Consider the following 23,254-nt stretch of genomic DNA (forward strand, 5'->3'; position numbering starts at 1 on the left):
TGCCCTTCCCCCACTCATGCTCTGTCAAAGAGATCTCTCTCTCTCTCTAAGATAAATAAACATTAAAAAAAAATAAAATATATATATATAGTTTTTATTTTTGCCACTATCATAGGTATTGATTTGGGGCTAGTCTCTGAGATCGTTTTCAACTCTATCAAATTAGGTGTAATTTCATTCTTTCTAATCAAATGCGATAACAGGATTTTCCAAACTTGCTTCATAATACATTCACTTGGGGCGCTTGTTAAAAATGTCAAGCTCTTTCCGGCCTCCCCTGATGATGTTGATTCTGAAGGTCTGGGATAGGGCTGTGGGATCAATCAGTAACACTTTCTCCCTCTCTCTCCTTACCTTTGTTATATTCCTGATCTACTTTCTGTCTCTGTGAATTTGCTTATTCTGGATACCTCTGATGAGTGGAATCATACGGTATTTGTCCTTTCGTGTCTGACTTCTTTCAGTTAGCATAATGTTCTCAAGACTCATTATGTTATAGCATATATTACTTCGTTTCTTAAACGGCTGAACATATTCTAGCTTATGGACATACTGTTCCTGTTTTGTCATCTGTCATTTGGTGGTGGTTTCAACTTTTTGGTTACCGCAGATAAGCAGACACTTCCCTGACATTCACGTGCAGGCTTTTGTATGAACGTGTTCCCACTGCTCGTGGGTGTACACTTAGGAGCGGAATGCTGGGTCGTGTGGTGATCCTGTCGAGCTTTTTGAGGAACGGCCAGACTCTTCCCCAGGGTCCGCACCGTTTCTACATTCCCGCTAGCAGCGTGTGAGGGTTCCATCTCTCTACACCCTCCCCCAAACTTGTTATTTTCCAACGTTTGTTTTTTTATGATCGCCATCCTAGTGCGCGTGAAGTGTTATCTTGTATCAATTTTCATTTTCCTGATGAACGGTCATATCGAGCATCTATTTTTGTACGTGTTGGCCACTGGAACATCTTCTTTGGAAAAATATCTTCACATTTTTTACCCATTTTTACCGGGCTTATTTAGGTTTTTATTATGGAGTTGTAAGAGTTCTTTATATATTCTGAATACTAGACTGTTACCAGATAAATTATTTCCAGTAATGTTCTCCCGTTCTGGATGCTGTCTTTTCCCTTTTTTGACAGTCTCCTTTGACACACAAGGTCTTAATCTTGATGAAGTCCAGTTGATCCATTTTCTTTCCTTTAGTTGCTTGTTTGTTTGGTTTTTTAAATTATTTTTAAATATTTATTTTTGAGAGAGAGGGAGAGAGAGAGAGCACATGAGCAGGGGAAGAACAGAGAGAGAGGGAGACACAGAATGGGAAGCAGGCTCCAGGCTCCGAGCTGTCAGCACAGAGTCCGACGCGGGGCTCGAACCCACGAACCGCGAGATCATGACCTGAACCGAAGTCGACACAACTGCCTGAGCCACCCAGGCTCCCCTTGGTTGCTTGTGCTATAGGTGTCCGTTAAAGAATCTGTGAGCTAATCTGGGTTCATGAAGAATTTCACCTCTTGTAAAAGTTCGTATAGTTTTAGTTCTTCTGTTTAGATCTATGATCCATTGAGTTAACTTTGTATATGGTAAGAGGTAGGGTCCATATGCATCCGTTTGCATTTGAGTATCCATCCAGTTGTCCCAGCACCATTTGTTGAAAAGGTCGTTTCCCTAAAGAAGTCTTTGCACCAGCTTCTTTCATTTTCAGTGAAAAAAGTAGGGATGTTCTTCCGGAAATGTTTCATCATTGCTTTTTGAAATGCTCTTGGGTGACTAAAAAGAATTCTATATAGTTGTTTCTACAGGTTTTCTTAAGAGACAACAAGGTTTAGGCTCAGTCACATCTCCCCACTAATAGAACCTACATTTTATTTTCTGAGGTTTTTTTTAACATACTTATTCATTTTTAAGTAATCTCTACACCCAGCATGGGGCTCGAACTCATGACCCCAAGACCAAGAATCACTTGCTCTTCTCACTGAGCCAGCTAGTTTAGAAGACAAAACTTCTTGGTCTATCTTATGCTTTTCAAATTGACTACAGCTTACCCTTAGTTTCAGTTTATTAGTTGTATTTGAAGTAGGTCTTTGCTAGTATAATTGATCCTTGAACAATATAGGGATTGGGGTGCATACCCCCATGCAGTCAGAAATCCACATAGAGCTTGTGACTCCCCAGTAACTCAACTACTAATAGCCTTACTGATAATATAAACAGTTTAATAACATATATTTTGTATGTTACACATATTATACACTGCATTCTTAAAAAAAAAGTAAAGTAGAGAAAAGAAAATGTTAAGAAAATCATAAGGAAGAGAACATACATTCACAGTTCAAACCCATGTGCATTCATTGTTGACATAGTCCATTATGATTTCAGGATATTCCAAATTTCCCTTAGTTTCAAGTTTACGCTTCAAATTTCTTGTGTTTAAATACCAGTCTTTGACAGGCAATAAAAAGCGTTGACAAGGATGTGGTGAAATTAGAACCTTAACATATTGCTTATGGGAATGTGAACCGGTAGAACTTTGGAAAACAATTCAGCGGTTCCTCAAAATGTTAAACATAGAGTTACCGTATGACCCAGCAGTTCCACTCCTAGGTGTACCATCCAAGAAGTAAAAATGTGCCTCTACACAAAAACTTGTCCATGAATGTTCATAGCAACATTATTCACAGTAGCCAAAAACCAGAAACAAACTAAATGCCTACCAACAGATGAATGGATCCACAAAATATAGCATATTCATACAGTGGAGTATCATCCAGCTCTTTGAAAAAAGTGAAGTACTGATAAAGCTGCTACAACGTGCATGAACTTAGGGAACGTTATGCTAAATTGAAGAAGACAACCACAAAAGGCCACGTTTCGTATGATCCATTTTTATGAGATGTCCAGAATAGGCAGATCTGTAGGGACGGAAAGTAGATTGGTGGTTGCCTAGGAATGGGGGCGGAGCAGTGACTGCCAGTGGTTTTGCATTGTTTTCGGGTGATGTCATGTTCTGAAATTAGATTGTGGTGGTTGATGACTATACAACTCTGTGCGTACACAAAACCGTCGAACTGTGCGGCCTAAATGGATGGATTTTGTGGCATATGAAATATATCATAATAAAGGTTTACAAAATACATGTGTAAAATGCAATCCTAGTACCCAATTGAAGGTATTAATATTGGGGCACCTGGGCGGTTCAGTCGGTTAAGCGTCCGACTTCAGCTCAGGCCATGATCTCATGGTTCGTGGGTTTGAGCCCCGCGTAGGGTTCTGTGCTGACAGCTCGGAGCCTGGAGCGTGCTTTGGATTCTGTGTCTCCCCCTCTCTCTGCCCCTCCCATCTCATGCTCTGTCTCTCTGTCTCTCTGTCTCTCTCTCTCTCTCTCTCTCAGTGATAAATAAATGTTGAAAAAAAAAAATTTAAGTATTAATATTAAAATTATTAAAGTTTAGAAAACGTAAATGGAGGGGCACTTGGGTGGCTCATTTGGTTTTAAACCAGCTCTTGCTTTCAGCTCAAGTCATGATCTTCATGGGATCAAGACCCACGTCAGGCTCTGTGCTGACAGCACGGACCCTGCTTGGGATTCTCTCTCTCTGCCCCTCCCCTGAGCGTGTGCACACACATCGAGTCTCTCAAATAAATATTTTTTAAAATAAAACATAAATGGAGACACTAAAATAATAAACACAAGACCCTACGTGCTTTTTTAATACCAGAGAACTCCTTGTGGGTCTAACAGACATGTAAATCAAAGCATCCATCTAGTGCAATTCTAGTAGAAAAGTGAATTGATTCATAGGAAGTAGCTTGGTTTTTATATGATGAAACGTTTTAAAAGCACAGATTGATGATAAATTCATTTTCCAAAAAATAACTGCTGTGTTAGGCTTCTGAGACTCACTTAGAAAAGAAGTCTCATTCTCATTCTTCCAGTTAAACATGAGGTCAGTACCTGTGTAGACCAGGGCTCTAAGTGTAATCTACTCTAACAGCATTCGAACACTATACAAAAGTACCAAATTTTTTCCAATTGGTTGCTCTACACACATAAACATTTCTACCCTGCGCTTTCTTATAAACACATGCACAGCTAAAATGGAGCCCAATGAGGATTCCCTTAGTTGTCAGACTGCATGATGGCAAGTAACTTGAGACCTCCATGCCCCCTGGCTCATCACCAACTCACCCCCAACCAGTGAGTGTGCATTTTCCCGTGTGAGAAGAACAGGTTTAAAGCCCACAAGCACTGTGTTGGATGTTGGGATATAGCGGTGAATAAAACAGATAGTGCTATTGTGTTAGTGGAATTTACAGCCTGAGAGTCTGGGTAATAGACTGTCTTCAGTATTAAAGTTTCAGTGGAGAGGTGAGTGGGGCTAAGAGTGCTCAGGACTTACCAGAGGGTATGAGAAGACTGGATAGAATTTCCTTTAGTGAAGAACACAGCCCAGATTGCACATAGGTGATAAATTGGTCAAGATGCTGTGGCAGATTGTATTTCCAAAAATGGCTGCAACAGTATTTCTGTTCCCATATGGTCTTCCACAGCTTTGCCATCAAGAGGTGGAGCCTGTGTCCCCTCCCCTTGCCTCAATTCACAGAACATGTGTGGAAGTGACAGTATGGCGCTTTTGAGGCTAGATCCCCAAATGCCATATGGACATGAAGCCAGTTGCTACGATCACTTTTAATGGTGAAGGGTTGACCGCTTTGCCCCAAAGGTCAAGAACGAGGCAAGGCCGTCCACTCCGCCACTCGTATTCAACACTGTACCGGAAGTCCTAGCCGGTGCCGAAAGGCCAGAAAAAGAAAGGAGACCTACAGGTTTAAAAGGAAGAGCTAACGCTGTCTTTGTTCAGAGACATGATTATCTACGTAGACAATTACAAAAGCAATTACAAATAAAACTACTAAAATAAGTGACTTAGGGTCACAGGATATAGCCTCCCCATACAAAAGTCTGTTGCTTTTCTTTCTTCTTGCAATCTCTGATGCACACATGCTGTTTCTTACACTTTTTCCTACGAGTTCTAGCAAACTACCTGGTCACTTACTCAAAGAGAAGATCAAAGTCTTCAGAGAGCAGTTGCCGGCTTCCTGCCACCAAAACTACTTGCATGACCCTGCCCCTCTCCTCCCTCCTCATCACGATAGAAGTGACTGGCAGGCTCTCCTCCCTGTTCCTAGAGCTCCCAACTCTCCGGGCGTCAGTACTGAGCTGATTCATGCTAATCCTTCAGATGTTAACGTCAGCATTTCTTATTTGGAGAAGCTTTCCATATATTCCCCTCTCCCCTTTAGTTTCTTAGCTGCTGTATTTCCCCCTTTACATCAGCTTTTTTTTAAAGTTTTTTTTTTATGTTTATTTATTTATTTTTGAGAGGAAGAGAGACAGAGCACAAGAGGGGGAGGGGCAGAGAAAGAAGGAGACACAGAATGGGAAGCAGGCTCCAGGCTCCGAGCTGTCAGCACAGAGCCCGGAGCGGGGCTCGAACCCACGAACGGTGAGATCATGACCTGAGCCGACGTGGGACGCTCAACCGACTGAGCCACCCAGCTGCCCCTACATCAGCTTTTAAACTGGAATTAAATAATTTGCTGTTTATAATGTAGTTCTTATTATTTCACACTACTTGAGGTTGCAAAAAAAGAGTCACCTTTTTTTCCCTTCAAAACCAATTTAAATGTATTTGAAGAGCAGTTTGGCAAAGTTGACAAGTAGGCCAATTTTAGACCTCTCAGGAGATCACCATTTGTCTCCCTCTAGAAGAAATACCAACCAGAGGGTATCTATTCCTGTATTTATTCCAGCAGAAGTAAGCAAGCCACGTGCTCTGTTGAAGGGAAATGACGCCATTTAATTGGCCCTCCTTTTTTTCCTCCAGTTTTCACTTTTATTGCTGATATTGGGAAGTTTAGTTGTTTTGCTAGTGTGTCATTTTCTGCCTCGGTTTCCATATTAGCCGTGATTGGATTCAAGCGAGTGTTGGAGTAACTAGTCCTGCCATGTACTGATTCTAACATCGATGCCAAGGTGTTCCATATATTCATGCAAAAGGTACGATGGCAGTGTCTCTGTTGTCTAATTTCTATGTGTCGAAAGCCCACTTACTTCCAGCAAAATGAAATGGAATTAGATACCGTTAATAATGTTTTACAGTTACAATCATCAAATAACGCTACTTTGGCTAGCGTTTGACCACTGACGGTACTTAGTGTGTATGAATGCAGTTTTACTTACTTTAAGTATTAAAATGGCTGTTTGCCTGTAACAAGATGTGCTTGTTCCCTAGTTTTACTTCAGAAATCCTCTGTAAACGGTGAAAGCCACATGGTGGAAGCTCTAGGAGAAGTGGAGACCTTTAAAAACATTCTACTTCCTGAGCCAGAATTCCATCACGGTGCTTCATAGATCTTCAAGATCTATGCTTTCCCCTGCCAAGAAAAGCCACAATGTATTTTCCACGCTTCATGCTCATTTAATAAAACATCACAGTCTCAACTCTAGATCTACCTTTGTTGCTGTTTTCCCCCATTCTGTTATTTCCATATATGACTACAGGAGTATATATGGAATAGCGATGATATAGTAAGGCTGGGTTTTTTATGTGTGTGAAGGTAGAAATAATTAAAGAAAGAAACGCAGGAATTTTCCCCTCCCTCCAAAAAACAGATCCAAAAAAAAAAAAAAAATCAGAAAAACCTGAAGGAAAATTAGATTATTTACAGATGGGTTTTATTCCTTATTCTTAAATAGAAAAATGTGTCCAAATATATTTGGGTTTATTTAATAAATATGTCCTGATGTTATAATTGCTGTCAGAAGAATAAAGGTCATGGCTCATCATACTACAGATCAGACCACGGACCTCTTGTTTTGATCTCCGGTCTCCTCGTTGGTACAGCATATGAACAAGTGGTACACAAGGGGGCGTACCTGGGTGAGACATCCCCCTGCTGGAGAGACCTGCCAGAGCGTTCTGGGTTTGAAGCACCACAACCCCTTCTCTTACTCAAGGAAAAGTTTATTAAGTTGGAGAAAGAGGAAACAAAAGAGATTAGGCATTCACCCCCGGTAGCTGTGACTTTTTTTTTTTTTTTTTTTTTTTAATCTAAAAATGAGTTTGATGTAAGAGAGCGATCCCTTTTTGGCAGCTAACATGTCATTTTCTAATTATTGATTCCATTAAAAAATGTTTTTTTACGAGAGATGTTCATTAGGTACATGGTTTCTCCATTTTGTATAATCAAATGCCTATTCAAATACCAAGCAGAACTTGTAATCCACACGAAATAGCCAGTGTTGCTTCTCTAGCCACCTCATGCTTAATCATTCAGTTCTGTGAAATTTCCTGACATGTTGAGAGTGGTCCACAGGTTCCCAATTACTACTTTAATAGCGCTCAAGGCATCTAACACCAGATTTTGAAAACCCTGGGTGAGAAACCCTTCATTGCCCATATTGTGACCTAATTCCTCTTGCACATCAGTAGGCCTTATTTGTCTTATTTGTAAAATGAGGATTATAATTTATTAACCACTGAAAGGCAAGGATCTGAATAAGAAGACATTCTGGAATCTTCTAATTCTTATTCAGTTACTCATTCAATAAATATTTAAATGCTAATCACTGGGCTACATTAAGGAAAGGACAGAGATGGAATCTGCCTTGATAAGGTTTTAGAATTTAGTTCTTACCTGTGATTCTGGTGTTATATTACCAATATATTATCAATTGGTTCATGACTTTATTGTTGTATTTTTCCATCTAGTACTGAATTTTACTGACTTAGCTGTTGACATCAAGACTTCTAGATGCAGGGAAGCAAATGCTACCTTCTTTCCTCACTTGGTTTCAAGTAGAGCATTTTTTTAACAACAAAGATTTTAAAAGACCAAAAAAAAAAAAAATCTAGCTATGAAGCAAATATAAGACCCTTTAGACATAGTTTTATTACTTAGAAACCACCCATATTGTCACCTTCAAGATTGTCATTTATTACTTCCTAGAATACATTTTCAGTTGGGTACGAGGATTAGTCTTTTTGGGGACTAACCTTAATTGTCTAAAAATAAAACTGCCCATAGTAATGAATAAATGTGAATATGACTTTAAAAACAATATAAGGTAAGTGAATCATGATCAATTTCTTTTTTTAATAGAATATAGCAGAGGCAGATAAAATACACGTATTACATAGTTTTCTGGGGTTTGTTATCGGCATTGTATTACCACACATTCACACAAACCCTTAGGTTTGTAAATTAAATGATAAGTTTTGTCTATTTGATAATCTAATGGTATATTAGCACCTAATATTAGAATCTAGGGTTCTTTGTCATTGGGTAACACATAATAGTTTAAAATTATCCCAGAATAGTAACATCTAATTTTATAAACATGGTCATAGATGTTTCTAAAAATGAGACCGTCATATTCACAGCTACTGTCTTTATTAATAGTGCAAAGCTAAAATCTTGATGGTTTATTAATGCCAAATGATAGAATTCATCCCCGGTAGATTTATAGTCCAAATTAAGCATCCCACGCTACAGAAAAGGCACGTGTAAAAATATTTATTTTTTTAACCCGTCACCTAAACTTTCATAGACCGTTTCATTATACTGAGGGAACCTCATAGATAAGATAATCTTGAGAGCAGAAGGGGGAGTTTGTGATGCACATGGCTTATGCGGGAAACAAAGTACTGGAGAACATTTTTCAGTATTCCAGATGGATAAGTGACTTGAGGCTGTCATCAGAATAAGTCTCAACAAAAGAAGCAACTGATTGCTTTAGAATTATAGTGGGTCAGAGGAAAATGCTGTGAGCAGTAAAAAAGATGGCTAAACACCTGAAAGAATTTTTGGGTTTTTTTTGTTTGTTTGTTTAATTTTAGAGAGAGAGAGCAGAGGAGAGGGGCAGAAGAAGAGAGGGAAAGAGAGAGAATCTTAAGCAGGCTCCACGCTTGGAGCATGGAGCCCCCAACTCGGAGCTCAGTCCCACGTCCCTGGGATTATGACTTGAGCTGAAATCAGGAGCCAGATGCTCAACCAACTGAGCCACATAGGGGCCCCAAGAATTTTAATTCTCTGTTATCCAAATGGAAACTGTTAAAAATAACATTACTTTAGAATGGATAGTCATGTTGGCTAGACTTTTAAATTGACTGAAGAGCTGTAAACTTTAAAGAACTTTTCGGGGTTCAAAAAGGTAGCTTTCTAAAACATAAATGTGTATGTTTTTAATCAGCGAAAGCAAAAAGAATTTTTAAATCATCTTGGCAAGAATTTATGATACAGACAACTAAGAGAAGTATAAAAATGGTGATAAGATTTTACGTGTCTGAAGTAGGGTGAGTGAAATTGAAAACTAGGTCTTACAAGAACCCACGTATCTTTGTGTTTAGACTTAGAATTCCTCGGCTCACAACTTTGATATAAGGATATTAGCAAAATTGACAAGTTTTTTTTTTTTTTAACAAATATTTAGTTGTTTATTTTGTCTTTTAAATGATTTTCTTTGTTAGTGGAAGTTGAGTTTTACCAAGTAATATGGATACTAAATAATGTTTCTTTTTTGCTATAGGTAAAACTTCAGTGAAGAAGCTGACCAAAAAGGTAAGTAGTATGTGTGGGAGAAAGTTCTTTCTTTATTTCTTTTCATTTGTTTTTTGGTGACATAGAAAATGTACTTTTATAAGTTAAACTTAAAGATTTTAATGTGTATTCAAAGGATATCGAGGATATACTGGCAGGAACCCAACCAGCTTGTCGTGGATCAACCTTTTTTAGAGACCTTGGCGATAAAGGTAATTTTGATTTGTTGTTAAATTTCTGTTTATGTGTTTGGGGTGCCTGGGTGGCTCAGTTGATTGAGTGCCTGACTTTGGCTCAAGTCATGAGCTCACGGTTCATGAGTTCAAGCCCCACGTCAGGCTCTGTGGTGACAGCTCGGAGCCTGGAGCCTGCTTCAGATTCTGTGTCTTCCTCTCTCTCTCTGCCCCTTCCCTACTCATGCTCGCTCTCTCTCTCTCTCTCTCTCTCTCTCTCAAAAACAAATAAACATGAAAAAAGAAAAAGAATTATTAAAAAAATTTTCTATTTATATGTTTTATTTAACCGGGGTATTATTAAGGAATTAAGTTGTGAGGTCTGCATACAGTAGAGAATCTACATAGAAAATGTTTTAATACCATGTTCTTTAATGTTTTTAAATAATAAAATACTCATCAAGTAAGAAATAATTTTCTCAAACTCTCTGAGCGATTACAATTTTAATTAAAGTCTGGGGAGGAGGAACGGGGCCGGGTATCTAAAGTGAGAAGAGAAGGCCTCAGAGAGATCCAGAGGAATACCACCATTTAAGGCAGTAGAAGAGGAAGCCGTGCCCAAGAAAGAGACTAGGGCAGAGCGATCAAAGAAGCGAAAGAGAATCAAGCTAATGTTAACACAGAAGCCAAGAGGAGAAAGTGTTAGGGGAAGAGAAAATTAAGTTCAGACCACTTGAGAGACCTGGGTGTGATCAAAAGGAATTAGAGGGCAGTAGCTGGGGACGGAGACAGACCAAGGGAATGTTGGTTCATGTTAGACCAAGAGACTTGAGCACGTTTCCTGTTGATGAGAGGGAGAGATAGGAAATGAGAGAAAGGAAGTATGAGTGGGACAGACTCCTGGAAAATGGGAGAGAAGGGATTGTCTTCAGAGCACCAATGGGAGGATCAGCATTCCACAGGGTGCACAGCTTTTCCATTGCACCAGTAAGAAAGGATGTATACAGGTGGGTGTTTCATGCAGATTTTGCAAATTCAGTGGCAAGAACCTGAAGCAGGTTGTTTTGGATAGCTTTGATTGTTTTTATAAAGTAGGACGTGTGCAGAAAGAAGGTTCAAGGTAGCTTCTGTGATTAGGAAAGAGACGCAACCAGAGAGTCCTAGGAAACCTCAAGGGATCGAAGAAGGGAGCTCAAGGGACCGACGGAAGATAGCGTCGGTCATGAAAGAATAATCACGAGTCAGTGCAGTGATGGGACGATTCTCCTGCCGGCTACAGGTAGGAGTCGAAATGTTGGGCAGCTGTATTAGAGTTAGGATTTTGCTGAGTGAATGGGTAGGAGAAGGGTCACAGGCTAGGGAATTCAGGATGTTGAGGGGAAAGAGGTTTTAAGTAATGAGCCATGGAATCTGAGCAAGATAATAGAGAAGAAAGTCGAATTGCAAAAGAAAGGAAAGGGGAAATGAAAAGAAGAAAGTGGAACAGGGAAGTGAGATCTGCCAGTGAGGTTGAAAGCCAGCTCTAGTAGGAGTCCCAGAGCAGAACAGAGCTGGCAGTCAACGAGTAAGGTGCCGAGGTTTACAATTTCAGAGGTGAAACGGTTCTGGGTGATTTCGGGGTTCTAGGTATAGTCCTGGAATTCGAATCTCAAGAATTAGTTCTCAAGGATGTGAGAGAGTGTGATCGGAGAGATGGACCATGAACCAGCTACTAAAGCCTTGGGCGACTGAGAGATGGGGAGACGGCACTTTGGTAGATGACCGCTGAAAGGGAAAACAGACAGTGGCCCAGCCGGATGACATTTGCCTCAGAAGAACAGAAATTTTTGTCAAGAGGTTAGAAGAAAAAAGGTCCAGAATTAGCAGTGAGGCGGGAAAAAATGAGTAACCTCCCTTTCAGAAGTCCTTAGCGGAGATCCAGGTTTCAGATAAGGCAAGACCACGCATACGGTGAATGAAGAGGTGAAAGATGTTTACTGCGGAGAGAATTTCAGGGCGCAGTAAGAAAGTTTGGGTAGGAGTAGAGGAGTGGGAGACTGGTTGAGTCGGGAGAGATGAAGCATAGACCAGCATGCAGATGTGTAAACACAGAGGACAGGCGCCATTTCGGAGGGGTGTGAAGCTGCCGAGGGCAGTTGGAGGTCGGCCGAGAGGTAGGCAGAACCTCAATCTTAGGTACCTGTAGAGGGTGTGTTAAAGAGTTTAGCCCTCATCCTAAGAACTGTGGGCTGCCCTTGAGTTTAAAGTAAGCAAGTGACAGATGAGAGCAATCACTCTGGCAGCTGGCTAGTGAATGGAGTGACGAGGGAGCAGAAGAAGCAATGAGGAGGGTTTGCAATAGGGTAAGAGGTTGTATGCTGGAGAGGAGGGAATGGAAATGAAGAGAAGAGTGTAGATTTGCCAGATATTTTGGTGATCTTTGGTGATCGAGCGATGGGCCTTAATGACTGACTGGATATGAGAGGGAGGAAGAAGAAGGAAACATGTCCGATGCCCAGATTTCTGGTTTAGGCGAATGATTGCGCCATTCGCCAGGATACGTGGATCGTAGGAGAAAGAGCGAAGGGGGTGGGGGGTGGGGGGGGCAGAGAATGAGTCCAGTTTAGGACATAAGGCGTTCAGATTTTCTTATCATCATCGAAAATGGCACTGGAAGCCACGGTGGCAGATGTGACCACGTAGGAAGCACTGAGGGGAGAAGAGGCCCCGAGATAGATCAGGTCAGTTTAATGAACGGGCAGAAGAGGAGGAGCCCTTTAAGCGGCCTGAGAAGGGGTGGTCGGTCGGGGGCTCACCCAGGGGAGCGGCCTGGCGGTGCGGTGCCCGAAGTGCTTCCAAACAAATGCACATGCTCAGTAACAACTTGAATACCGGAAATATTTACTGAAGGCTTCCTACGTATCACATCGTATGCGTAGCCCTCTACACGTATTACCGTGTTCAGTCCTCAACGTTCCTTTGAGGAAGGTACCTTCGTTTCATACTCCCGTGTTCTAGATGAGTTAATTGAGGCGCAAAGAGGTTACGTAACCTGCCCAAAGTCATAGACGGGGAGTAAAAGCACTTCCTAAATAGCCTTTAGCTTTACTCTCCTATGTATTCAAGTCGAATTTCACTTCAGTAAGTGTCGGTGGAATATATTTAAATACACCCGTACAAGTAGGCAGAGGACCTGCGTGGTCCTTTTCACGTAAGGACCAGTCTGTGACAGGTAGGAAAAGGGTTCACCTGAAGGTGGCGATGAATGAATAACAGATAACGTTCTCTCCTGTTATCTGAGGAAGGAGTTGGAGAATTAAGCTCCGCGTGTAATTTCCAAGTCAGTCGTTCGTGACCCTTTTATTGAGTGCAGAAGACTTGTGACCATTTAGCTCGAGAGATTTACGACATTCCCAAATCAACATTTGTTTTCACTTTGTTTTTGTATGTCAGCGTTAGTTTTAAAGTAAGCGTAGCATAAGTGTATCACGTAACGCTCCATAAGAAGGAAAACAAAATGTGACAAAGAGGGGAGCACATTGGCACCCTAACTGCAAGAAGGCAGCAGCAATCAAACTGCTGATTATTAGCGAGCATCGATCCTGCTCGCACGTCAGTGGGTCGGCATCTGGTGAACCGCGTAGACTTTACGTACATTTGACGAGTGCTCCTCGTACCAAACGTGACAACACCCCACCCCAGCCCTCACCTGATTCCTTCCAGTCGGCACCACAACATCCCTATGTAAGATTTTAGGAAATTGTCGTTAATCTGGCACTTTAGAGTGGTTTTAGGTATAATATTTAAATCCCAAATACTGATATTTAGATCAAAGCTGCAGCTTTGAGGTATCCTTTCATGACAGATACTTTCTGAATGCATTTTGAGACTTGAAGAAAAATATCATATTTACCAGGTGTGAAAACTTGAGTGATGTCTGTAGATATAAACTCATTTACTTTAAATTTTTTTTAATGTTTATTTGTTTTTGAGAAACAGAGACAGAGCATGAGCGGGGGAAGGACAGACAGGGAGAGGGAGACACAGAATCTGAAACGGGCTCCAGGCTCTGAGCTGTCGGCACAGAGCCCGACACGGGGCTTGAATCCACAAACTGTGAGATCATGACCTGAGCCGAAGTCGGACGCTCAACCGACTGAGCCACCCAGGTGCCCCCAAACTAGTTACTTTCTATCTGGTTGTATTTTCCCCTGAAGAAAGGAAGCCAGGGCAGGGGGAAGGCAAATTCCAGAAAAATTCTGACCTTGTGGCAGAATATTAGTCTAAGTAGGAGGTTAATTCAGCATTCGTATAAAGCATTAATACAAATATGTAATTTTAGGAATTAAAAGTTATTCTTAAGGGGAATTCATAAAATAAAAACTGAAGACAGAAAATTTAAGTTACTTTAAGAGAGGGGTGCCTGCGTGGCTCATTCGGTTAAGTGTCCAGTTCTCGATTTTGTCTCGGGTCATTATCGCAAGGTTTGTGAGTTCGATCCCAGCGTTGGGATTCTCTCTCTCTCCCTGTTTCTCTGCCCTGTGCACATGCGTGCTCTCTCTCCTCTCTCTCTCAGAATAAATAAATACACTTTAAAAAATTTATCTTGGGGCGCCTGGGTGGCGCAGTCGGTTAAGCGTCCGACTTCAGCCAGGTCACGATCTCGCGGTCCGTGAGTTCGAGCCCCGCGTCAGGCTCTGGGCTGATGGCTCAGAGCCTGGAGCCTGATTCCGATTCTGTGTCTCCCTCTCTCTCTGCCCCTCCCCCGTTCATGCTCTGTCTCTCTCTGTCCCAAAAATAAATAAAAACCGTTGAAAAAAAAAATTAAAAAAAAAAAAAAAAAAAAAAAAAAATTTATCTTAAGAGAAAAGTGTTTGAGAGATAAAAGATTAATCTGTAGTACTCACACGAGAGACTCATTTTCAAGGGCCTCAGAAGCACACTTCACTCCTGCAGAGAAGTAACCTCCACAGGCCTCATTCCCTGCCATTAACCTGCCCCACTTTGGGGAGTGCCTTAAATGCCGCCTGCTGTTCTGGCCAGACTTCCCTCGCCCGTCGGCTTCCTGCCCATTGGCCATCCTCCTCTGTTAAAGTCATCTCTGGAACCACCGGAGGTCTTGTGCTTTCTAATGTTTTCATTTTGTTTCACTGTGCCGTCTCTCATATCTGTAATTAAACCACAACTTCTCTAAGAGGAAGACTCCGTGTGGTCGTTTGCCTAGCATGTTGCCTAAATGTTCTCTGGCACGTAACAGATACTCCTCTAAGATTGCATTCCAGGGGCGCCTGGGTGGCTCAGTCGGTGAAGCATCTGACTTCGGCTCAGGTCACGATCTCTCGGTTCGTGGGTTCGAGCCCCGCGTCAGGCTCAGAGCCTGGAGTCCGCTTCGGATTCTGTGTCTCCTTCTCTCTCTGCCCCTCCCCTGCTCGTGCTCTGTCTCTCTCTGTCTCAAAAATAAATAAACATTAAAAGAAATCAAAATTGCATTCCATGCTAATTATATTTCATGGTAATTAATGTTAACATTGACATTGCTGATGACAAATTATTCTGACCTATTTGAATGAGTCTCTGGAATATTTTTGTTACAAACCTGAGTTAGCCTTTCTGTGAATTGAAAGTGTGAAGACTACATGTTTTTACAACTATTTTCCAGTTAAAACTGTTTGGCACTTTATATGGATCTTTTTCCCAGTTATAATTGGTATCACTTATCAGCAAAATACACTGTCATAAATTTTAGAAAGAATACATTGACTTTATCAACACCCGAATAAAAGCATGAAATTATCACCAAGTAATTTTATTTTCTTTTTCATTTAGACACTTTTTTGACTTAAAATATTTCTAAAATATCCTAGGTGAAATGTTTGCCCCCTGGTAACCAACATTTTATCGGTCTAATGACTCACAGCTATTTTATAGAATAGTTTTCCTTTTCCTGACCTAGATCTTCTCTAAGTTGAAGTTATTCACTGTATTACCGTATTTTATGTGGTGTGTGGTCATTTCAGAGTTCATTACCTATGAAATGAAGTCGCTTAAAGTAAAGAAACCTGATCTTGGCAGCCTTGTGCACAAAACAGGTTTTTAAGTTGCACTACCTGACTGTAGATTATAAGAACATATGCCTCATATCATATTCTGTGTTCACAATCATGAAGGTAATTATTAAAACTAGTAGAATTCACAATGAAGTATATCCTGTCCTGTGCACGGAAGAATTTTGTGAATTTTAAACCTTTTGTTCCTTTGCATAAAGTAAAGGGGCCATGCCTCCAAAGCTACCGCCTCTGTCTCCGGCAGCCGACAGGACAGCCGCGTCCTCTCCCCGTCACCGTCACCGTGTGACAGGAGCACCGTTCCCTGTGACGGGAAGGGCCGCCTGCCTCCCGTATTGGTGCCGGGCCTCTTCTGTTGCCTTCTCGAGACTTCTCACCCTGCTGTCACTCCCTCCCCTGCCCCATTCTCTGGCCCGCACTCTGTCGTGCTTTCTTACATAGCTACCTCTGGACATCTCCCATCTTTGAGGAAAAGCCTCCCTCCGCTGACCCTACATCTGCCTCCTGCTCTCTCCATACTTCTCGGCCCTTTTCATAGCCAAGCCCTTTGGGCTGCGTTGTGCTCACTTCCTCACCTGCCAGGCCAGGCATCCTCCTGCCCACTTGGGCCAGCACCCACCCTCCGGCGACACCACTCTCGTCGGGACCATCAGTGACCTCCCTGTTACCAGACCCGGGGAAGCTATTCTGCATTCTCGACGCCCAGGACCCCGGCAGTACCGATGCTGTTACCTGCTCTCGCCCCAGGGCTTCTAGGACCCCGTACTTTGTCGTGTTGTTTTCTTACCATCCTAGGGGTTTCCTCCTAGGAAACCTTCCGTGAAATTCAGCCATGAGCCACCTAAACTGGGGAAATCAAACAGGCCCTTCTGATGGGGGGAGTCTGAATGAAGGGGCTGACCTCTCAGTCCTGAGCAAGCAGCGAGAAAGCCCATCTCACGGGAGGGGATGGAGTTTGAAGGCGAAATGTTAAGGATCTCGGAAGGAAGTAGGAGGCTGTTGGGCAGATGAAGGGCAATGTCTTTGAGACCTGAAGTGTGACGCGGGGGTTGAGATTTCAAAGAGCAGTAGGCAGACACCCCTTTTCTTGGTAGAGAGAAGGTCGCGAGTGGTGGCAGTGCTTCCGTAACACGGATTATAATGCAGGCCCGGAAGCAGCGGTGAGGTTTGAAGGGAAGACAGTTATTACGGTTTCCAAAACTGTGTTTACTTACGGTCTTAATTCTTCAGGCAGGAGAAAAAAAATCTGTAGGTTTTCTTTATTCTCTTCTTCTTTTGGGGGGAGGGTTTTTTTTTTTTTTTAAGTTTTATTCTCTTCTTGAAATTGAGAGCACTGTTCTCCTCATTCAGCCTCTGCTCGCAGCACAAGATGCATGAAGCATTTTCGCATATTGGCAGATGAGGAATTGGAAAAGCATCCTCATGAGAAGTATTCTGTCAGGATTCTCTTAGAGTGTGGCCATTTCCAGAAACTGTGGTTCTGGTGTCCAGGAGAAGGACTGTGAATCTGTGTATCTTTACAGATATATAGAGGACACTGAGGGAGATGATCGGGAACTTCTTTATTCTCTTTACTTTCAGGCACCTATATGTCTGTATGTCTCTCTCCCCCCCAATATATACTCTCTCTCTCCCCAAATACATATATATATATATATATATATATATATATATATATATATATATATATATATATAACTGTCAAGGGAGATAAATTCATCAGCCTACTCACACATTTTCCTGTTGGGTAGTTCTCTCTCCCTGTTCCTTACATAGCTGGAGAACTATTTATATTCCCAGAAAGAATAGGGGCATCGTACATTTCCAAGATTTCTAAAAGCATGAAAAGCCAGTATTTCTAGATGGCTGGGGAGAAGGCCCTTCGTGATGGACTGTTAGAAAAACAAAACGGAAGTCCGTACCAGAAAGGTTGATATTTTTTCCTTTAGGTAAAGTGCACGAGGATAATAGTGTGAGAAATAGGGGAAAGGAGACAGAGAGTGAGAGAGCTTAGGAGGAACCAGAGGAATAAGTGACTGCAAGGATAGACAATATCGATGGCATTCATTTCAAAGTCAGCAAGAAGGAATAAATAATCTGCACTGCGCAGCCGCAGGAGGGGAATGAAACCTAACTTCCTGCCATTGACCCCGGAGCATATGAAAGCACAGCCTTCGTTAATGAAGGACCAGTAGGGAGATCGGGACTCAGAGTATGACTGAATGATGGCAAGAAGGGTAAGCAGCCGACAGGGACATGCGCAGCAGGGTTGCCTGCGAAAGGGCAGAGTGAGAGCCGCGAGCTCCCCGTTCCTCCAAACGCTGGCCTCCCTTAGCGTGGGCTTTCCTGTGCCGGCCAGCGTTCCACTCTGACCGCGACGTCAGGCCCGACCCTTCGCGTTCTCCGTCCCTCCAGCAGCACGTCTGCTGCACGACTCTGGAGCTGGCAAGAGGGCGCCCGGCCCTGGGGACGGAAGGGGTCCGGAGCCTCACCACTCCTGTGTGCCCTGGGAGCTTGCACGTTTCTTTAGTGTCTACTGCCTCTGTAAGATGAAGGCAACGGTCTCTGCTTCCACAGTTACGGTGGGAACAACGTAAGTAAGGCTTCTCCACCGTGCCTTGAGGTCAAGGCCGGAAAGATCTCTTTATTATTAGGCAAATCCAAGTGCCACGAGTTCTCTTGGATTCTTTGAAACTCCGTGATCCCAGTTCTCTTGGTACCTCTCTTTCTGTCGTCGGTTTCTCTGCCTCCTCCTGGCCACGCAACACCGGTGCTCCCTAGGATCTGTCCGCTTACGGTTCCCCTGCTCCCGTTGGTTTGGCATCCGTGTGTGCCGCTGGGACTCTCAGATCCCAGATCCCCGGCCGTGTCCCCGTCTCCGGCCCAGGCCGCTCTCCTGAGCTCCAGACGTCGGTATCTCAGCCTGCTGCCCGATGCCTGCTCGCGCGACTCTCAGTTCCCTGGAGCTTCCCGTATTCCAGACCCAACTCATCATCTTGCCCTAAACCCGCACCTTTATTTCTAGTGTCGTTTGGTAGGACTGCTTTTCACCCACCGCGTCGAAACCCAGCAAATCTCTTGGAACCCTTTCTCTCGTTGCCGCTCCCACCCTGCAGATGGAGTCAAACACCGTCTTCCTGATGTCGCCTGCTGGGTATTTATCTACTTCCTCCTCCCTTCTGCGGCTGGAGAAGAAGTTACAGGAAACAGACCAAGAAAAAAATCTTGGAGAGGGTCTCAACAGCAGTTTTTTGTTTTTCTCTGAAATACACGAATTGAAATGTGCATTTTCAACTTAAAGAAAAAACACTGATACGGGGCACCTGGGTGGCTCTGTCGGTTGAGCGTCCGACTTCGGCTCAGGTCACAATCTCACGGTTAGTGGGTTCGAGCCCCGCGTCCGGCTCTGTGCCGACAGCTCAGAGCCTGGAGCCTCCCTTGGATTCTGTGTCTCGCTCTCTCTCTCTGCCCTCCCCGTCACGCTTTGTCTCACTGTTTCTCAAAAATAAATAAATGTAAAAAAAATTTTAAAAACACTAATACGAATATTATAATAGAGGAGAGATTCAACAGGTACACTTTTTTCACATATGCGTTGTTGATTTTTTTTATTTCTTTATTGATATTAATGAAGTCACTTGAAAAGCATGTAAAATTTAGCTACGTTGAGAACAATTTTAAATATTCCATTTTACCACATAAAATACGTATCAAAAATTACACCATATGATAACTAGCAAAAAATAGTATACCTTTGAAATAAGAAAATAACTTATCCACCATTCATTACTATAAAGAAAAATACAAGTTATCGTGCTTTTTTTTGCAAGTTCCATAAAGGCTTTATTACACCCAGAGAGGAGAGGTTCAGTCCTTGGCTGCCGCTTCCCTCATGTCTTCCTCTCGGCACAGACGTGTGTCCCCACCCTGTTCTTGGTGAACTTGAGGGCGCACTTGTCCTCGGAGACCTTGAGCAGCCCCATGGCACACCGCTCGATGGACAAAGCCGCACGCCTCTCACATCACGCCCTGCGCGAGCCTGGGGTGCTTGCTGAGGCGCCCGTGGCCGCGGCTGTGCCTCAACTTGCCCCCGTCCTTAGTCACCTTGTGGCCCTCGTTGAGGCCCAAGGCCAAAGGGCAGTGCACAGCCACGGCTGCTACTCCTCAGGGATTCCCGCAGCGTGCGGCTCGTGTGCGCTCTTGTAAACTGAGCAGAATTCTGGGGGCGCCTGGGTGGCTCAGTTGGATAAGCGTCCGACTTCGGCTCGGGTCATGATCTCGCAGCTTGTGGGTTCAAGCCCCGCGTCAGGCTCTGTGCCGACAGCTCGGAGCCTGGAGCCTGCTTCGGATTCTGGGTCTCCCTCTGTCTCTCTCTCTCAAGGGTAAATAAACATTTAAATAAATAAGTATTAAATTTTTTTTATTTTAAACTGAGCAGAATTCTCAATATAATACAGTCCTTAAAGATGTACTGAATATAAATTAAATACATTGTAAGATATATAAACATGTTCTTATGATAGATGTATTAATCTCGCTTTGGGAAACAGTTCTCAAAATTGCATTCAGTAGCAAGTCATTTTTTAGAATGGTTCCAAATTTAAAATATTTTTAGAGAAGCATAGTCATTAACAGAATTTAATCCTCTCTTCTTGTGGCCCTTCCTTAAGGATTCATTAACAAATTTTTAAATATAATTATTTAAAATACTTTCCTATTTGACATGTACTTTTAAAACATTGCCATTTACTTTACAGTTAAATGTAAGAGATATGTATTGTTTTTCCTGTATTCCAAAGTGTCAGTTTCCTTTACAAGTGTTTTCAGAGGGCAGATATTGAGAATGCTATTGTAGAATTATTTTTTTTTTTAATTTTAATTGTAGAACTATATTGTTTATCATGCACTTGAGAGTGTAGGTGCTGTTTTATACTGTCTCAACTCTGTTTATTCAAGCTTTTTATTCAAGTCAGCATGTCAAAGAAAGACACCGGAATTTTCTTTCTCACAAAGTCCCCATTTAGAGGACGTGTACCTGTGTGGAAAGAAGAGAAGAGTGAGGCCTCCTCTTGGCACTGAGCCCACGTCAGTCTAGCATTTTGGCCATTTTTTCACATTACCATAGTCCTTTGAAAATTGGAGGGGAAAAAAAGCCAGTGTCCACTTTACTGAGGCTGCCAAGGGATGAAATACTTTGATCCTTCAACTCACACCAGAGCACTTCTCTCGGGTACGAGATTTGACAAAACACATTTCTTTCTCTCTCCATATAAACACTGAACGTTTTTAAGGAAAACTATCTGAAAACTCACGGTGGGCTTTTTTGTTAAAAAGAAGTACACTGGCTCCAAAATAAAAACAACCAAAAAGTTGGTAATGCACAAAAATATGAGTCATTAAAAATATTATTTTAATATTATCATTTAAATTTAAAATATATGCCTGAAGTTGCTTGTAGCTAAACCATTGAATTACCTGGATAGAAAGTCCTTAGCTGCCTTGCTCTGAACTTGGGCCCCAAGTCTGTGCGCCACCTGATTGGGAGCCGTCAGGATCACTGCCGTCAGCCTCTGCGGGAGTTCATTCCTGTGTCTAGGCTACCATGGGCCTTAGCTCCCATTGCTTCTTCCACATGGATGTTATTTCAGACCATCAGTAACTTTTTAATTTTCATATTTAGTTTTCATATTCAGCCTTATCTGTCATCCCACCCCACTTAATTAACTTTTCTTCCATCATTTGAAGACCATTTTTAGAATTACTTCCTCTGTGACATCTCTGATCACCTCTGACATCTCTGCAAATGATTTCACATACTTCCAAAGTCGGTAACTTTTACTATCACGGTCTCTTAGTAGTATATAGCATTTTTATAAACATTTTTATTCCGGCCTCCTTGGTGGAAGTATACAGTACCATCTATTACGAATTCTTGCCAAAAATCCAACTTGAATCTCAGCACACTTCTAGATCCAAAGACTAGTGTGTAGAAAATACAGAAGTTAGAGGAACATTTGAAATGACACCAAGAAGATACAGTCAGCAAAATTCTAGACGATAAGAAACTTTATAGGACTGACGGCCAGGCATCTTTAACAACTAAGTTGAAAGAGAGGGGGGAAAGACACGGGAGAATCTATAGATTTTTTAAAAGAGATTAACAGCACAGGGAACAAAAGAAAAATGTTAAACTTTTGTGAATCAAAGTACACAGAGAAGAGAGTGAAAAGACAACCCACAGAATGGGAGAAAATATTTGCAAATCATATATAGGGGTTAAAATCCAGTATATTTAAAGAACCCCTGTAACTCAACGACAACAAAAAAACCAAACAACCCAATTGAAAGGGAAAGACTGGAATAGACATTTCTTTGAAGAAGATACATGATTGACTTCATGATTTCATTCCCACATGAAAAGATGCTCCACATCACCAACCATTAGGGAAATGCACATCAAAACCATAATGAGACAGCACATAATAAATACCATTATTATCAAGAAAAAAAATTAACAAGTGTTGGCAAGGATGTGGAGAAATGATAACCTCTCTGCACTGTTGGTGGGAATGGAAAATGGTGCCACCACTTTTGAAAAAAGCATGGGTGTTCCTCAAATTAAACACAGAGAATGACCATATGATCCAACAATTCCCCTCTGGGTACGTACCCAAAAGAATAAAAAGCAGAGATTCAAACAGATATTTGTACACCAATGTTTGTAGCAGCATTAATCACAATAGCCAAAGAGTGGAAACAACCCAGATGTCCATCAACGGATGGGTACACAAAATGTGGCCTATGCATGTAGTGGAGTATTATTCGACCTTAAACAGGAATGGAATTCTGACACGTGCTGCCATGTGGATGAACCTTGAAGACATGATGCTAAGTGAAGTGAGCCAGGCACAAAAGGACAAATATCGTATGATTCCATTTGTATGAGGTCCCTAGAGTAGGCAAATTCATAGAGACAGCAAATAGGGTAGAGATTATAGGGGCCGGAGGCAGAACGCATGGAGTTAGTGTTCCATGGGTGTGGGGTTTCAGTGTGTGGTGCTAAAAAAAGTTTTGGTAATCATTGCAAAACAGTGTGAATGTACTTAATGCCACTACCCTGTACATTTAAAAATGGCTAAAATGGCAAATTCTGTTATGGGTGTTTTGCCACAACAACAACAACAAAAAAAGTGGCCTGAGTCCTGTTGACCAAGTACAATGCAAGGACCTTTCTCGAATCCTGATGTGAGAACACTTGAAAAATTGTTTTTCTGATACAGGGACGTTTGTAAAAGTGGTATGAATCTGATGATATTGAGGGATTATTGGTAATTATTTGGAGGGAGGGAGCCGTGTTTTTAGAGATACAGCTTGGATTTTCTACTATGAAATAATATATGAGATTTGTTTCAAAATAATCCAGTGGGAAGTGGGAGAAAGG

At 42.1% G+C, this 23,254-nt stretch overlaps 1 protein-coding gene across 1 annotated transcript in view; it reads left to right on the forward strand.

Moving 5' to 3' along the window:
• MICU2 (mitochondrial calcium uptake 2) overlaps nucleotides 1–23,254 on the forward strand; it is a 141,409-nt gene that overhangs the window by 53,045 nt on the left and 65,110 nt on the right. Inside the window, exons 3-4 of the mRNA XM_060637551.2 lie at nucleotides 9,586–9,617; nucleotides 9,733–9,808. Coding sequence (XP_060493534.1) covers nucleotides 9,586–9,617; nucleotides 9,733–9,808 — 108 coding nt within the window. The remainder of the gene's footprint in view (nucleotides 1–9,585; nucleotides 9,618–9,732; nucleotides 9,809–23,254) is intronic.

The sequence above is a fragment of the Panthera onca genome, chromosome A1 (genome assembly GCF_046562875.1).
Source record: "Panthera onca isolate mPanOnc1 chromosome A1, mPanOnc1 haplotype 2, whole genome shotgun sequence".
Taxonomy (NCBI): domain Eukaryota; kingdom Metazoa; phylum Chordata; class Mammalia; order Carnivora; family Felidae; genus Panthera; species Panthera onca.